Genomic DNA, 17,605 nt, shown 5'->3' on the forward strand with positions numbered 1-17,605 from the left:
GTTGTACTTTTTGTTAGTAAGAAAGGAATTTGTTAATTGGATAGAAGATCCTTTTGTGACATTAAGAATTTCCAAAGCTGCTTCTCAAGCTATTCAGCACCTCGTGTTACAACTGCAGAGGTAGAAACAACATGCGATATAAAAAGTTTGTGACTTGGTCTCTGCAATTAAAAAAACCATGCAGATTTCCAAACCAGGGAGGAAATGGTAGAACAATTTCCTTTGCCCGCCCTTCCTGGTCTGGGTATAGATAGGTAACGTGCCTGCAGTTCAGGCTTGAGAGTAAAATGTCAGAATGTGCTTGTGGGATGAGTTGGCTTTGAAATAGCTGCTCTTCTCAGATTACTCTCAGTTTATTGCAGTCACAGCAGAAAGGAGAACTAGAAGCACCAAATGCAATCAAAAGATTTAAAATTTAAAATGTGTTTTCTGGCAGCATTGTTTGTGGGGTGCATCTTTTTTGTGTGTGATTTTTATTTTTATTTTTTAATTATCAGCATATCTGCAATCTGATAAGAAAACAGACTTCTTGGTACACGTCCAGAAGTTGATATGCACATTTTTCCCCTGCCCTTGTCTGCTTCTATCTCAGGGGCTGAGCGGGACCCAGGCAGAAGCTAGTCACCATCTGGCTGAGCTCTGATTTGCCAAAGCAGTTGCTATGTGGTCTATTTGAAGTTATGACAGAAAGCTGACTTTGGGCTCAGTAACTTAGAAATTTCATTTATGCAAACTGCTGCTCTTCTGAAGAGCACAACGAGTTCCGCGGCTGATACATTAAGGAAGACGTAGACCATATGCCAGACATCTGGGGGGAAAAGGCTAAATATGTCAGACAGCACGTTATGTCATGCACACAAGGGAGAAGCGAGAAGAGTGCTTTCCAAAATACGACCTGTAGTTTGGAGTATGATTCTCACAGTGTCATAAATGGACTGTATAGCACACTTAATTGATGTCTTTACTTCACACTGAAAACATTTCCTCCTGAGCTCCTGCAGCACCCCTTCAGGTCTTCTTGTCAGTGGGTGTGATAAACCAATTGAAGAGAGGAGTTGGCCTGGTGTAAATCTGGGTTCCAGTTTCTGTTAGCTGCAGGAGTTAGTGATGGCAGGCAACAGTTAAAGGCACATCTGCTCTATTTCTTCAATCTTTTACATTGATGAAGTAACTGGACTTGAGTTAATGCATGAAGCTGAAATCCCAAATCTATTCATATTTATTACTTTGTGATTTTTATATTTACATCTGGTTTAAATTAGGACAGAAATGTATAGAACAGTGAAACTGTCTTTGTGCTTAGAGCTGTTAATTTTTATGCTAATAACAGGTTCTTTTTAAAAAATAATGGTTGTGATCTTTGACTAGTGGGATGTATCATATATATATACACACCCACACATATATATAAAATACATATAAGTGGGATGTATCTCATATCTATAAATATAAATAAATATATATACACAAATATATATACATATATAAAAAGAAATATACATATACATATATAAATTGCCCTTATCCCAGTCTTGTATCAATTAGAAATTAAGGCTGCTTGGGAGTTTTCAGATGATGGTTTTAACTGGATTGTCCAGTTTCAAAGACACTTTTGATGGGAAGGTTTCTGTGGTGAGATGGAGGTTCCACCCACAGAAGATTAATCCTCACTGCAGCATCCCAGGGGTCAGGAGAATCTTTTTGGACTGTGTGTGCAACAGCTTTGTTGTTTGTGCCTCAGAAGAGGGCATCTTGGCACTGAGGTTCTTGGGTTGGAAGGTTTGTAATCTATTGCCTAGCGATAGCCTGGGGACAGTTGATTGCTTTTGTGGGAAGAAAACTAAAGGCTTAGACTTAAGTATGGATAGAACAGTACCTAGACAGGTGATTGTTTCCCCTGAAATGCTGCCATCAGTTAAATGGCAGAATTTTTGAAATTTCTAAGTTACAGTTTCAACCCAGAGAAGTTGTTCTGCCTTGGTGACAGTAGATCGGTTGGAGAGGAGAGAGCAAAAACTATATTGAATGGATTTTTAAATTATTACTAAGAAATTAATTCTAAATTGTAATTCAAGGAAAAAGAAAGAAAAGTAATAGTATTAAGACAAGAAATTGTTTTATCTTCAACAAACACTACCGTGTCCGTTCAACAGTGTCGTAGCTCTGGCTGTGTAAGGTACCCGCAGCAGGGAGCAGGCAGCATATGCTGTTTTGGGTGGAAGACTCACTGGTTCTTCTCCCCAGTCAGACATTTCTAATGCCCTGTGCACAAGAGTTATGAAGAGCAGGCACGTGCCAGGAGCTTCTCAATGCAGAGTTAGTGCCCCACGGAACAGAATGGCATCCAAAGACTCATGAGGCAGTGTTCATTTGATACTGTGGTGGGTTTGTGCACTGCATGATGATTCCGTTTTACTTCTTTCTGATCAAGAAATAAGGTGGTAAAATAAGAAAGACATTTAAGATGACTGGTATTTAAAAGTCTTTAATGTTGACTTCAGCTGTGCTGGTGGACTGTTCTGTTTCTTATATCCAGATGTGCTCTTTCCTTGTCCAGACCTACTCCCCCTTTGATTTCACAGTTGGAAAATATGTTGTATATTCTCTCTCCTATCACAGGAGAAGATGTTGAAGAAATAGCCTGCACTCAGAATGGCCAGATGTACCTGAACAGGGATATTTGGAAGCCTTCACCATGCCAAATTTGTGTCTGTGACAACGGAGCTATTCTTTGCGATGAAATCCAGTGTCAAGATGCACTGGAGTGTGAGAACCCGCAGGTGCCCCCAGGAGAGTGCTGTCCTGTGTGTCCCCATACCACACGGGAGTTTGATACCACCATTGGTAAGATTGCTTTCCAGTTTGGTTTTTTAAAAGGAGCTAACAGCCCAAAGAACTAGGAACCTCATACTGAAATTTCTAATAGTATTTCCATAGTGAAGGTTTAAATCTGAAGATAGTTCAGTTAGCAGTTATCTCTATCTTGGGTTGCACCTGAGCTGGCTCTGGAAACAGTTTTCTTCTGACTGTGAATCTGATGTAAGCCCATATGGCTTTATAACTAAAAGGTTGATCTGAATTCCATCTTGATATTTCAAGGAGGTTGCATTCTGGCTTCTTTTTGTGGTTCATCTGGAACGGAAAGATAAAGATACTAAAATAAATATATATAATGGACTTATTAAGGTAGGTAGATATTTATTATAGAAATATATACAGTAAAATAAGTGCCTGCTTTAATAAAATGCTCTATTCGAGGCCCCTTCAATAGATGCATAAATGTAAACATTATATGTAAACAGTAAAATGTAAACAGTATAAAGTGTTTCTCCAAAGTGGAAACATGGACACGTGATCCTTTTGTGAGACATAAGAAAAAAAATTATTGTGAAGTATTATTAACTCCCTGTTTGTCTGCTTTGAGTGGTATACCTTAAAGGTCATGTCTTTTCTAGTCCAGTTCTTCTTCCTGGGAAGACTTGGATGAAGCATTGCCCCCTCAATTTTCCTAAAAGAAAATCTCTTAACTTGCAATTAATACTCATTAATACTGTGTATTGCATTATTTGGACTACATTCTGTATATAATAATGAAAGGAATTTCTTTAGGAGATATAATTGCTGTTGATTAGCTTAATATAGAACAAAGTATTGATAACAAGCATGTAGTAGGGACTTCTGTCATTGAGCAATGGAACAAGATGTGGCAAGCATTAAGAAATAGATGGTGCATCCTGCTGTGTTGTGGGAGGCATCAGACCAATGCCAACAAGGTATACCCAACGAATATGAAAGCAGTATGGAACATGTTCCAAAATTCCTTACTGTTATTCAAGGTATTAATAATATATTCCCCTGAGGCATTTTTGTGGATATGAGTGTGGCTCTGTATGCAGGCACATGATATTGCAGGTGCTTTTCAAACAAGAAAAGGTCAAAAATCCCTCAGTCATCTCTGTCTTTTTAAAAATGCCCTGTAATATATTGTGGATCCACCAGCAATTGGTGGATTACTGACTTCAATACACTGGCTTGTATTGAAGTCAGTAATAAAACTTCCTTTGACTTCACTGTCAGTCATTAGGCTGGCTTCTGACAATTCCCCACAAGATATTCTGCTTTTCTAAAGCGCTTTTTCTTATTCTGTGCAATGCTGAAAAAGGCTGAGAATCAGGCGACATCACTGCAAACTGTTCTGATTCTTCACACCTGAACAAGGGAGTACATGGGTCCTTGGAACTTCCCCAGCTCCCTGTAGCTGATACACCATCTTCTGTGTATCCAGGATCAGGGATGGCTCTAGCTGTAACACCTTCACTCAGCTCTTACAGTGTTCTGTCTCAGAATAAAAACATTAATTTCCTCTCTTTTCTTCTTTTGTTCTTTTTGATAGGTAGAGGAAGAAAGGTAAGATTTCCTTTTTTTTTTTTTTTTTTTTAAAAAAAAAGTATTACAACTGTTAAAAGTATCTCTTGCATCTCCCTGGAGCACTTCACAGAAATTAAATATAAGTTCTGCTAAAAACACTTAGTTCTTTCCTCTTGGTCTTCCTTAGTGGCTAGGGAGATTGCAGTCCACATGGAAAAAATGCTGGGGTGCAGGCAGAAATCCTAGTCTTAATATAGAGAATCCCTTGTCTGAAAATCCCTGCTGTCTACAGAAAAGAAATCCCAGTCTGAGTAGTTGGTTGTTTCATCTCTAGCAGTGCCACAAAATGAGGGAAGGGACTACTTGCTCATTAGAAGCCAAACTATTAAAGTTTTCAGCTTGTTTTTTGCTGAGACTTAGCTGCCCTGTGTGCAGTAGTAGCACAAGCCCTCGTTAACCATTCTTGATGGAATTGCTAAAACCTTTTGCAGGAGGCGTGGCTGTGTTGTGATGCAAGGCATTACTGCATGTTGTCTAGATGTCCTTGCGTTAGCTTTGACCTATACCCAATTCAGGTCTTCCTCACCTGATAGCTGTTGCACTACTGCCTGTAGGCTGGAGCAAACACTGAGGTATGACACACGGCTGCTACGGCAGCTTTGCCACCTGTCTCCTGTACTGCTACACCTGAGGTCAGGTGTATTTACAGGAGCCTAAGTGACACCTTTGACTGCTAGGCAAACTTATCCCAAAACTATTCAGCCTTCTAGCTGGTACCCCCAAGAGCACTGATGTTGAAGAGCTCCAATGCGAAGTTATACTTAGAAATTCAAGTTTTTAAAAATATTTTACACTGCTCTCTGATATAAATAGTGTTTTTAATAAGAATTTTTTTTTTTTTTTACATTTGCTGTTGTATTTCTTTGTTTCATATACTTGACTGTGAATAACTGAGGTTTTGTATAAATCACTGGAGGTTTGCACAAATATAAAAATATTCCTCAGCTGTATTTGACTGTATGAAATCATGCTAAAAACAGGTTTTGGCACCCTTTCTACTTTCACTGTGGTAATAATTCAGGCTGCCCAAGGCAGCTTGAATAATATCATGGCTATGTTTGAGTCAACACTTGGTAAAACACTGTCAGCCATTACCCGAGTACTCGTGAGGGTCCCTTACAACAGGAGGCTCTGCAAAGGTGGATCTGCCCGAGCCTGAGGGCTCAACAGGGATGCTTGGTCCAGCCACTGATGAAGAGCTGAGATGATGTGTTCTTGCACAGACCCACGGTTCTCTGGGCAGCATCTCTCATAGTATGCAATTAAACAAAGAGAAGATCTGTTCTTATAAGAGAAATTAAAATACGTTCTAATAAACTGCTAAGATAGTAAGCAGCTACAAGAAATGAAATAATTTTTAGATGATCAAGCATATACAGTTACTAAAACCGAATAGCTCTCTATGCAGAGGTAGTTTATGGAAACAAATGGACTGTTCCCAGCTTATTACTGCTTGGTAAACAAGGTAGGAAATTTTTTATCTTTACAAAGTTGGGTTTTTTTCCTTAATAAAATGGTTACCACCAATAGGTTTAAACCCAGTTATTTTATATAACGTAATCATTGTCACTGTATTCAACTCAAAGAAAATTCAATTGGCAAATACTGTATCCTTCACTCTGAAGCTGTGTGATATTATTTTGTATTCTGTCCCTACACTGCAGATGCACAGGCTAGTTTTTTATATCCATAGATTTAATGATGTGAATTTTAATTTAATACCTTGAAAAAATGGAGTCTGAATGATGCTCTGGACTCTGCATTTGATATGAATCAAATCATCCAATAACAGAACTACAGCATATGTTCTGGTACTTAAATATCATGGTAATTTTTTAGTTTAACTCTTCTTTTGGCCAGTATGTAATGCAGTTAGAGCAAGTCTGTTAATTTATAGCCTTCATTTAATCAGTGTCCATAGTCATTAAAAATAATATGGATTATCTGTTGCAGGTACTTTAATTTAGTCTCAGTCGTAGCCTTTGAGAAGTCACTTGGCATTTGTCACAGTCACAGGGATGGTGTTGGTGGAACTGGTACTGTTAATCGTACATTCACTTGTTTTCTGCCATCTGATGTTTTTGTATCTTTTTCCTACAGGGACAAAAAGGAGAACCTGGCATAGTGCCACCTGTAAGTCCATTTTTTTTCATCATTTATCAGCACACCCTAGAAGTGTACATTTTAGTGCTTTAAAGCAGAATTGCAGTAATTAAGGAAATACAACAAAAATATACAGCCTAGGAATGAAAGGAATTAATTACCCTGTTTTTAGAAATTACTGTCAGTTGCATTTTGGGAAAAATCTTATTGAGTGAAGTCTGTCATAATATTTGTTTTTATAGTTAGAGTTTTGTGGAGGTAAACTAGTATTTAGGAAGTGTAGAGACATTAGAGAAAACTGGTGAAATAAATTGTCACTTTCTATGTTTACTATCTCTTTCTAGCATGAAGACAAGCAAATTAAAAGAACCGATAAGTTGAGACAGAATTGGTTTAATTCACTTAATTATTTTGTATTTTTTAGAATAACCAGGATACTTCCAAGCTTTTGCTCATATTGCTTATAAAAAGACTCAAAACTGGAAAGACATAACTAGTAGATTCACCCCCCCCCTCCCCCCAAATATGACCAATATACCCATAATGTTGTGTGGTAACGTTAGTTTATATTGCCTTCTTTAGGTTTCAGGAATACGAGGCCGCCCAGGACCAGCTGTGAGTATTTTTTGATCTTCTGTTTGATGATAGCATTTTGCACTTTCTGCCATTTCTCTTTTGTATTGTGAGAATGATGTGAAGGAGGACTCTTCGTGCCTGCAGTAGCTATTTGCAAAGCTGCTGGATTTGAGAAGGCAACAAGATCATGGAGTTTTTTACTAGTTTCAGGTCAGCCCATGCCCTAAGTGGGTGGATGTGTGCTCATACTAGATGCATGTCTGAAGGACCTATGTAAGAGGTTGATGGCAGGGAATGCTTTTCTAGTGGGGATCTAGCAGGAGTAGAAGGAGATGCAGTATGCTCCCCAGCTGCAGCTAAGCAGAGAGAAGTTTTGGACTAACAGGAAGTGTCTCAAACCTGTACATCTCTGCATTAAGAGCCTCCAGCATTCAGAAAACCTTTGCTAAATTAACTGGTGGAGCACATGAGAGAGGAAACAATTTTGTAAATCTCTGCATCCTGGTTATTCTCCCTTCAAGCAATGTACAATTGAGAAGAAATATCAAATACTTGATGATTGTAGCTGTTTTCTTTATGATCTTGTGGCAAAAAAAACCAACCCCAAAACCAAACCCAGATTAATTTTCAAATAAGCATTGCGTTTGATATTTTCAGAGCTTTATTAATTGTTAGCTAATTTTAAAAGTACTTAATATTTCTAATCTTTGTTTTAGGGACCTCCAGGCTCACAAGGACCACGAGGAGAACGAGGACCAAAGGGAAGACCTGTAAGTTCTTAAATATCTCAGAAATTAAGTACTGGACTAACCTCAAAAGGTTAGATGGCTTTAAACTGTCTCCCTGTCTTCTAGAGTTACCAGAACTTTCCTCATATTTTCCAAGAATCAGGTAACAAACAGAAAAACATCTATATTTCACCTATCCCTGGGTAGATTGAAACATGAATGTTTTGAGATAATTGTTAGAGGTTTAGCAGTATTTCCACTAGCAGTGATACTTTCTCAGCAGTTACCCAAAGTAGCGGGGTAAAAAAAAAGAACAAAACTGGAACATCATGTTCGCCTGTTGAAGAACTCGTTGACTTTCTGCTCATTACTACTGTGCATCAGAAGCAATGTGAGCTGTGTGGCTCAGAGTATTTCAGAAAAGGCAAAGCTCAGGAAGTTAGCAGGAGTTAATATGTGACTATGTACGTTGGTATGCTGGTGAATAATATAATCAAGATTGCTTAGTGGAAATAAAGACTTCATAAGGGAATTTCAGTGTCTGCATGTGGAGAACCACAGAAAGGCCAAAAGGGAGTGTTGAAAGCACTCAAGATGACACTTTCCTGTTGAAAAAGCCAGGTCAGAGAGCAAAAGCTCTAAAAGTAGATTTTAAAGATTTGTATGATTGTCATTTCTATGTGGATATTTTCCTATCCCTCAGGAGAGAGCAAGCCAATACTGACTTTAAGGAACAGGCCTAAAACTGACTCCTTTCTGCTGTTTTTCCAGTGAGTGCCTGTTGTCCATAGATGGTAATGACAGTTCTAAAGCAGTGGAGTAAGTGCATAGCCTCTTTTGAGATGGGTGCCAAGCCGCTGCTGCTGCCTAGATCACTGTGACAAGTTTGTCTGATGAATGAGCATCAAGATACTTAAAACTTCTACAAGTAGTTGTGCAATCTTGTGGTGGGCAGAGGAATCCTGACTGTACTTAGAGAGACGTCTGAAGTGCTTTCCTAATGAACAATATTATCAATGAGATGCTAAACAATTGCTGATTCTGTACCATGCATCCCTTGTATGTCTCTATGGGGTAGTGACTAGAAGCATCTGTAATATCAAAAGTCTGTAAATAGTTTTGAGTTCCTTTGACACAGGTTATTGCACAGCTTTCCAAGAGTATCAAGGGATTAGGAACCGGTCAGTTCCTTTGAAAATGTTGTGTCTTAAGGTTCTGGTGAGCTGTGTGGATGCCAGAGTGTTGGTCTGAGACCAAAGAGCACTGCTTTAGATACAGAGGGACTACTAGTGCAGGATTTTATATTTATAGTTTCTTCACTATACGGTTGGACTCGATGTTCTTAAGGGTCTTTTCCAACCTAAATGATCTCACACCTGCTGTTTGTATGATGAAAACCTCTCTGCGCATTGTTTGCAGTTTGTTTAAAATACCTCATGGAGCAGGTAACCTTGTACAGACGCCCTTTATAAAATAGTCTGGGTAAATACATTACTGACTGGTGATATTACAAAACCACTAAGTACATTTCCAAGCCTTTTGTTTCTTTCTTTGGATTTTTTTTTCGTTTGTTTCTTTAAATGAGCTTCTGCTGACTAGTGAGCAGAAGAAACTCACCTGGTTATGGATCTCTGCATTTTACGAAAGTGGGACCCTTGGATGTAAAGTGAATTTAGGAGTATTAGTGTATTTTTCACTTGAAATTCTTTGTTAGTGTAACAATGAGAGATAAACAGCTAGGGAATAGCATATTTGTATTTGCAAAATGCATCTGGGGAGGGGGAGCTTTGGAGCCTGATCCAATTTCAGCTGTTTACAAATTATCTTTTGCAGAGAGAAAATAAGCTTGAGCATCCTCAGAACCATTGATATGTTTTGTTTCAATATGGATTTACACTCGATTGTAATTGCAGTAGCAGTTAAAATAGGTAGTAGTTTGAGAGTGTTCTACCATGATCCGTGTTTCCTTTTATTCCATTACAAGCAAAACCTCTAATAATTTCCTAACAGCAGCAGCAGTAATGGGTCAGAATGAGTCAATTACGTGTTTAAACGGTGCCACCTGGTGGCTTATGTGAGAATTTTCTCTCTTAAAAAAAAAAAAAAAAGAAAACCTCACTGACCTTGAGCTGATGAAAGAAAAGGAAAGGGATTTTTTAATACACATATAAATAATATAGAATAAATACATATATAATCACGATTTTATTAAAAAGAACCCACGAACATTGGTTATATACCACTGGTTAATTGCCACCTACAAATATAAACGTGCTTTTCAGGGACTTTTGGGGTTTTGGGGTGGAGGGGGGTTGCAGTATTGCTCTTGAAGCAAGTTGATATTTGGTGACTAAAAAGTAGGCCCTTTTCTAAAAAGAAACGAAAAAAAGAGCTTTGTCTATATCAGATTTTGTTCAGATGTCTTGGTTTGGATATTGAAAATCAGTAGTCATTCTATAGAAGCTTGCTTAATTCTTGATAACTATTTTTTCTCTAATGCTTAGCTTTGTTTTCTTTTTATTTTGAGAACAAATGAAAGAAGATAACTCATTCTTTTCTTTCTTTAGACAGTATGCACTTTTAGGTTTGACAGTGTGTCCTTCTGTTTATGATAGAAAAATTAAATAAAGTTTTCTGCTAGAACCTTTTGCTTCCATCCAACATGGTCAGATCTTCTCATTTGCTTCAGAATACCACCTATTCACAACCCATTCTGTGAGTAGGGGGGTGTGTGTACATGCAAGTCTGATAAGAAAAAGATTTTCCCCTGATTGCAAGGCTTATAGGAATTTCAGACCATAAAGATAGATCGAGGATTAAGAGAATTAGCTTATTCCCTGGGAGTTTTCAGGAATCTATTGTCAGTGCTATCCAGGTGTAGTCCTTTCCCATGGGAATGCTTTTTCTTTTAACATGTGAACCATGTTAGTTCAAACCATACTAATTCAGACAAAAATTCCACTGGAATGTGTTGCAGACTGCAAGAAAATACAGTCCTCATCTCAGGGAAATACAAGCTATCTGTCTGGTTATAACTATGTTTGTAAAGATGACTTGCTGAGCCCAGCTTCCCAAGTTTTATGTTTAAGGATCTTTAAAATAGAAGAGCTCATTATACAGTACGAAATTTTTCCTCACCATAGTCTAGTGTTTTATCCTGATGAAGGAAGCTGTAGTGACAGGCACTTTAAAGTCTGTATTTGTGATTGAAGTATATCTTTATTGGCCCTGTTGCTATTGATTTTGTTCCACTAATGTTTTATTAGTTGTTTCCATATTTAATTTTAGTTCTGACACAAGATAAGGTGAATGCAGTTTAGGAATCAAAAGTGGATGATCAAAAGTGGAGCAATGGGCTGGCCTCCTAGCCTGTTCTGCAAATAATAGCTAGGGATAACACTGACACCAGGAGAGTTGCTCTGCATTTTTGGCAGTGTGACTTTGTTGAGAAGTTAGCAACAGTATGAACTGTCTAAACCATTCATGATGTCAGGAGGCTGTAAAAATCCAGCCTTATGCTGAAGTTGCCTAAGCATGTGCATGTATGTATGCTAATCTGAGCAATATGTATTTTAGAAGTAAATTAATGATATTCTATATTGTGTGAAAAGCCAAATAGATTTTCAGGAATAGTATACTCTAGTATGGAATGATAGGAAGCCTGTGAGAGAAATTACTTCAGTTTGCTTGTGCGTTGGATTTGTGACTAATTTTAGCCAGTGCTTCTGATCTGAAGGTAGGAACAGTTCTTGAGGCATGTTGGTTTTTTGAAGATCTTTCCATAGAAACACAGATTTATCACAAACAAGGCAGTTGTTTGCCAGGTACAATGATTTTAATGAATACTTTTGCATGCTGCTGGCATTTCTGATTTTCTTTCTAGGGTCCTCGTGGTCCTCAAGGGATTGATGGTGAACCTGGTATCCCTGGCCAGCCTGGTGACCCTGGTCCTCCAGGGCATCCCACACACCCAGGACCAGATGGACTAAGCAGGGTAAGTTTTACACTTGCTTTAGTAGAAAGTGAAATGACTGTTGGGCCAGATCCACATGGTACACATCTCTTTACTACAGTGAATGTGGAACTCTGTGCCCACAGTTCCTGTCTCCCTGTCACGAGGTACAGCAGACAGCAGCAGTGCAAGTTCTGCCAAAAGTTGGGACAAGTTGAATGTGAGAAACCTTGGAAAGGACACGCCTTTCGCAATGGATTTTAGCATGTAGAAAAGCCAAGGTGCCCAAATCTAAAACCCTCAGTAGGGTTCTGTTACTTCCACCTGACTTAAACCCAAGGGATCTGGACAAGAGTACAGGGAAACTGGTGTACCAGATTAGGAGTGCAGCAAAAAAACCATAAGATGAATTATAAGTAACAGAATAACTAATGAGAGAAATTGAGATGTGGTTAAGTATACTTCTTGCTGGAATTGTTCAGACCAACACTGAGAAGATTAAGGAATTGTTTGTGAAAAGCAGTGCTAACCAGCCATAGATACAGACAAAGTGTCCCCAATTTTATACAACACTGATTATGATTGATAATGAAATACATATTTGAAATTCTCAAGTATATTCAGTTACACATTCATTGCTGTTTCAAAGATACCTGTTTTGATTTCTCAATCCATTGTTCCTGTAACATAACTGGAAACAAGAGAGTTATATTGATAATAAGCTGAAATATTCATGTTAGGCCAACAGCTTGCAAGTTTGGTCAGCATTTCTTGACTTAACCGCCTTTCCGAATAGTCCTGAATCCAGCAGATTCAGCCCAAGTAATTCTCTTCAGCACAGAGGAATCCCTTAGAATCAGGGAAGCACCAGGATGGGGGTTAGACCACCATCCTTCATAGATTTCCACAGAAAATATGAAAGTATAGGTGTGGCCAGAGATTGAAGACATTTTTGGTTTGTATTCCTGTCTCTGAAGTTAGGCTATCTCCAGCCTTGCAGAAAATGTGTTTGGGGACCAATCTGATGCGGTACAAACTGTGTATCTTGGAAGACTTGAATGCATGTTTGTGCTGTTGCTCCTTCTCAGCCACTGTAAGCTCTGGCCTGCCACGAGTGAGGATCTTGCTCTGAATGAAGCAAAATAAAGCTGTTGTTTTCAACTATGTGCTTGCAAAAGAAGAAGGGCACCGAAGGTTCTCCCTGCTTTAACTCATTTGTCTCTATGAATTGGCATGAACAGCAGTGGCCTTCAGCTTTGCTGGATAGGGGCAATACACTTAAAAATTTTAATTGAAAATCAGAAAATCAGCTCCATTTCCATTTACCTTAAGGTATTTCTGAACATGAAGCACAGTAAGTGGGGAAAAAAAAGGCTTAGAAGACATGAAGGAATACTGCAGGTGAAGTTAAGATGTGATTTAACTTTGAAGGTAGTGAAAGAAATCTAATTAATTTCCTGTGAGACTTTCTTCTTTTTAGGTAATTTTGTCATTTGTTTAATATTCAAGTGGGGGTAGAGTCAGCATAGTAAGCAATATGGTGCATTCGACTGGTCTATGCAGCATTAAACCACCTCAGATTTACAGGAAAGACAACTTTGCTTTTAATGATTGAAACAATAATTTAGTTCTTAGTGGTGCAAAGCCAGTGTAAACAAAGAAGATTCAGTTGCATGTATTTTTGCTGTATGAACCATCAAAATGACTGACAGCTAAAATCACCAATCTTATTTTTTCAGCCATTTTCAGCTCAGATGGCAGGACTGGATGAGAAATCTGGACTTGGTAGTCAGATGGGACTGATGCCTGGTGCAGTGGTAAGACCAGATTATCCCTGTACTGTAGAAGAGGGTGGAAGTGGAATGCATATGCAAAATCCCAAAGTGGGAAATAATCATCTTCAAATTCCTAGTGCAGTTTTGCACAGTACCTGGAAACAAGTGAAAAAATAATATTCTGTTAAAATGAAAGCTTTTTTCCCGCCACCCCTTGCCTTTTTGTTGTTTTCATTCCCTCTTTCTGAAATATAGCAGCTACTAACATAAAGGTACAGGAAAAAAGAGCTCCCAATTTTCTCTTATCTAGAGTCACTGCAGAATAACTGAAAAGTGGCAAGTATAACACAAAGCAGAATAAGCAAATCTGTGACTTTGAAGGCTTCTTTTCACATTGTGACATGGAAGATAGCTATTTTTGGCAGTAAATTTTAAAATTATTTCTGAAACTGTCTGTTAACTGAAAGCTGTGTGTTATTATTTTAAAACGGACGTTCCGTTTCTCCATTGGGTCTGGCTCTATCATTGGCATCTCTCACTGTTTAGATAACGCCCTTTACTTTTAGTGCACTGGGGACTTAAAGGTAACACTTGAAATTTCTTGCCATCTGTGAAAGCTGTTTCACCAGCCTAACCTGTCTGATAGAACTTTTGGGTTTGTTTTTTAATATTATCTCTTTTCACTGAATGTATATATCACGTTGTGATATCTTGAAGATACTATTACCCTCTTCGCATTAATTCTTAAGGAAACCAGTTTGGGATTTTTTTGTCCGTGCGTTTGCCTACCTGAATCTTATCTCTCTCCAAGTCCCCACTTTGAAGTAACCTTCAAACTCAATTTCAATACAATTTGAAAGGTTCTAAAGATAATCTGATGTTTTGCCGTAGGATTTCTTCAAAGAACTTGCCTTTTTATGAGCGTCTGTCTTCAGTGAATTTGCTCTGCATGCATACAGTGATTTGTTCCACAAGTCTGTCCTACTTACTTTCAAATATGATTAATTTTAATATTAATGTATCTTTTAAGGTATTCTTCAGCATCTAGGTCTCTCTAAGGCATTACACAAAGTCTACAAAAGTCAGTTGGCACTCACTGTCTTTGGATTGATTCGTGTTCTGTAATTTTTTTTTTCCTTTACTTGTAAACTGAGTAACTGACAGTCATTCAGCTAAACCATTGTTTTTTGTTTTGTTTTTAATGTTGATTAGAATTTTAAAATGGCCTATTCCTAACTCTTCTACATTTGCTTTGTAAAATTTAGTAGAGAATAATGAATTTTGTGTAAAAGACACAAACCTTGAGCCTCTGTCAAAATGCAGGTTATTGTCTGCTATAAATATTTTTGTATTGCTAAAAGCTAATCACTTTCAGACAAGATTATGTTTACTTCATGGTATAAGTTACAATTAAGCACAAGATTTTTCCTAAAAATCCCATGAAATTTTATGGCGAACTCTGAATTTTCTGTAACAAACCACAGCTGTTTGGAAGCTGTTTTGGTGGTTTGTATGATTCATAAAAATACATCCTTCCATAGCCACTTGTTGCTGTTCATGGCTGAGAACAGCAGCATGAGTTTATTTTGTCATTGGTTCCGTTATGAGATTAATCTGAGTAATGAGATTCTCTTCAAGGGAAGCCTATTCCCCCCAACTCTATTCTGTTACTACATTTTTTTTCAGTGGAGCTATGCAGTTATTCTGACTGATTCCAGAGACTCTGAGGTTCCAGAAAGCAAGAAAGCCCATATTTTCATCTGCTAATGAATTTATACTGCTGAGGCTTTTTGAGTTTGAAGATTTCCATTCTATGTATTCTGTATTTCATAACATCAGTCTCCTGAGTAAAAGCCTTTCAGAGAGTTTGACCATAGAAATGTTACCTTGGAGGTCACTATCAGGCCATTTTGCTGTCTTTGTAGGATGAATGTTACTTGGGGAAAGGTGTTTTTGAGTAGATAATGTTATGTTTTTGATAGGGTCCAGTGGGTCCAAGAGGTCCTCAAGGTCTCCAAGGAAAACAAGTAAGTACTTCAGCTCAGGGGATTTAAGATAATTGGCCAGAGATGAAGGCAAAACACAAAGTGTGTAAATCTCTGAGGCAATGCCCACCTTCAGTAGTGTGTGGATGAATGCATCCTCATCTAGAGGTGAATCTAAACATGCTGCTCTTAAGAGCTCTACTCCAGATGTAGTCTATACACAGAAATTAGCTCAAAAAGAACAATGTATTAGACCTTTAACAAGATTTTAACCCAACACAACGGCAATGAAAATGGTGACTGTTCTGGTTTCAATACTGACATGGTGTTAAGTTTCCAGTGGGATTTGTGTATGTCATAGAACTTATCTAAAGCTTGAGGGGTTTTAGTATCCAACTCTCACTCATTTTGCAGTGTGAGCTAGTTCTGAATAAGAATCCAGACTGTCCCATGGGCTGTGATTTTCCAGATCATGGATTTTAATTTCTATCCTTATATTTTTACTTTTTGGAATTTGTAACTGTATTCATTTTTGGTTAATTTTAGGGTGGTGCTGGCCCTGCAGGGCCACCTGGTGAACCTGGGGATCCAGGACCTATGGTAAGACCGATAAATGCAAACATTTCTACAATAAAATTGCAAACGGTGTATTATACCTCCTTGCTTCAGAGCAGTTGGGGTTTTTTTCGTGTTGTCTCAGCCAAAGCTGTTAAGTAGCTTCAGTCAAGAGTTGTGGTGTTCAAAACATGTTGTCCTGAATCAGTGAATTTGAATTGTTTTGAACGTGCATAATAATGATTATAGCATAAATAATCATTATTACTTTTCCAGTACAGACTTGAGGATGGTTAATCACTGGTAAAATCATACCTGGTAGTGTAACTTATGGTTACAGGATGATGAGAATATTTTAGTTTTGGAGGCGTTAAAATGATTCACAAGTAAAAAGCAAGAGCTAGAGATTTGGAACAACAGCAGCTGTGATTTAATGTATTTTTTTCCCTTAAAGAATCCATCCTATATTTTTATATAACGTAATGCAGTTTTCTTGGGGTCAGGATGGTTAGAAAGAGCACTACAAAATTAAGCAAGCATGCTTAATTGTGAAATCATCCTTTTTCTACATCTGTTTTTATAAAACCAGACTTTTGAAATGGAGCAAGTAGATATTTTAGTGATGGCTAAATTGACTTATCAATAAATATATTTATTTCTTAGGGTCCAATTGGCTCTCGTGGACCAGAGGGACCTCCAGGAAAACCTGGTGAAGATGTAAGTTTGTTATTTGTGTATCTTGTTTTATTTTTAATGAAACAAATATTGGCATCTTTGAGACAGTGACTAAGCAGCAGATGTCCCTCTTATAACTACTTTTATCTATTTAATTTGTATTCATACTCCTCATTAAGTGCAGTGTCATAACCATAAGTCTTAGCAACCCTTTTTAAAACCCTCCTATCTTTTCCTTACATGACACCATCATAGCTAAGGTTTAAGCACTGGTTCTTTATTATTTCTTGTCTCAGCCAGTTCTTCAACTGAGACGTCTTTCTTGAAATCAAACACAATAATATACCACAGTTAGGAGGGGGCAATTAGAGGTATCTCCTTTCTTGGGGATCACATGATAAGTTAGAAGAACTGTAATGATAACATTCACCTGGATTTGGACAATAAAATTTTAGTATTTAATTTTTTCAACTCTTTAGTAATTTTATGACTCTATTCATGTATGTTTATGTATATGTAAGATGCATGTATTATACATGTTGCATAAGTGCATATGTACTGCATAATAATAGCCTTAGAATTTACCAGTAGATGTAGATTATTTGTTTGCAAAGCACACTAAATCCATCTGAATTTAGTGAAAGGAAAATTTTTTTTAACGAATAGCTTCTTTACTGTGAGGGTGACGGAGCACTGGAATAAGCTGCCCAGAGAGGTTGTGGAGTCTCCATCTCTGGAGATGTTCAAAACCCACCTGGATGCTTTCCTGTGTAACTTGCTCTAGGTGAACCTGCTTTAGCAGGAGGGTTGGACTAGACGATCTCCTGA

At 37.8% G+C, this 17,605-nt stretch overlaps 1 protein-coding gene across 1 annotated transcript in view; it reads left to right on the top strand.

Moving 5' to 3' along the window:
* The first annotated feature begins 2,591 nt into the window (after window positions 1-2,591).
* Window positions 2,592-17,605, top strand: part of COL5A2 (collagen type V alpha 2 chain) — a 54,109-nt gene continuing 39,095 nt past the window's right edge. The window contains exons 1-10 of the mRNA XM_029085100.1: window positions 2,592-2,844; window positions 4,394-4,407; window positions 6,529-6,561; window positions 7,114-7,146; window positions 7,824-7,877; window positions 11,719-11,829; window positions 13,527-13,604; window positions 15,545-15,589; window positions 16,094-16,147; window positions 16,766-16,819. Coding sequence (XP_028940933.1) covers window positions 2,592-2,844; window positions 4,394-4,407; window positions 6,529-6,561; window positions 7,114-7,146; window positions 7,824-7,877; window positions 11,719-11,829; window positions 13,527-13,604; window positions 15,545-15,589; window positions 16,094-16,147; window positions 16,766-16,819 — 729 coding nt within the window. The remainder of the gene's footprint in view (window positions 2,845-4,393; window positions 4,408-6,528; window positions 6,562-7,113; window positions 7,147-7,823; window positions 7,878-11,718; window positions 11,830-13,526; window positions 13,605-15,544; window positions 15,590-16,093; window positions 16,148-16,765; window positions 16,820-17,605) is intronic.

The sequence above is a fragment of the Antrostomus carolinensis genome, unplaced genomic scaffold (genome assembly GCF_000700745.2).
Source record: "Antrostomus carolinensis isolate BGI_N321 unplaced genomic scaffold, ASM70074v2 scaffold20925, whole genome shotgun sequence".
In the NCBI taxonomy this organism is placed as follows: Eukaryota; Metazoa; Chordata; class Aves; order Caprimulgiformes; family Caprimulgidae; genus Antrostomus; species Antrostomus carolinensis.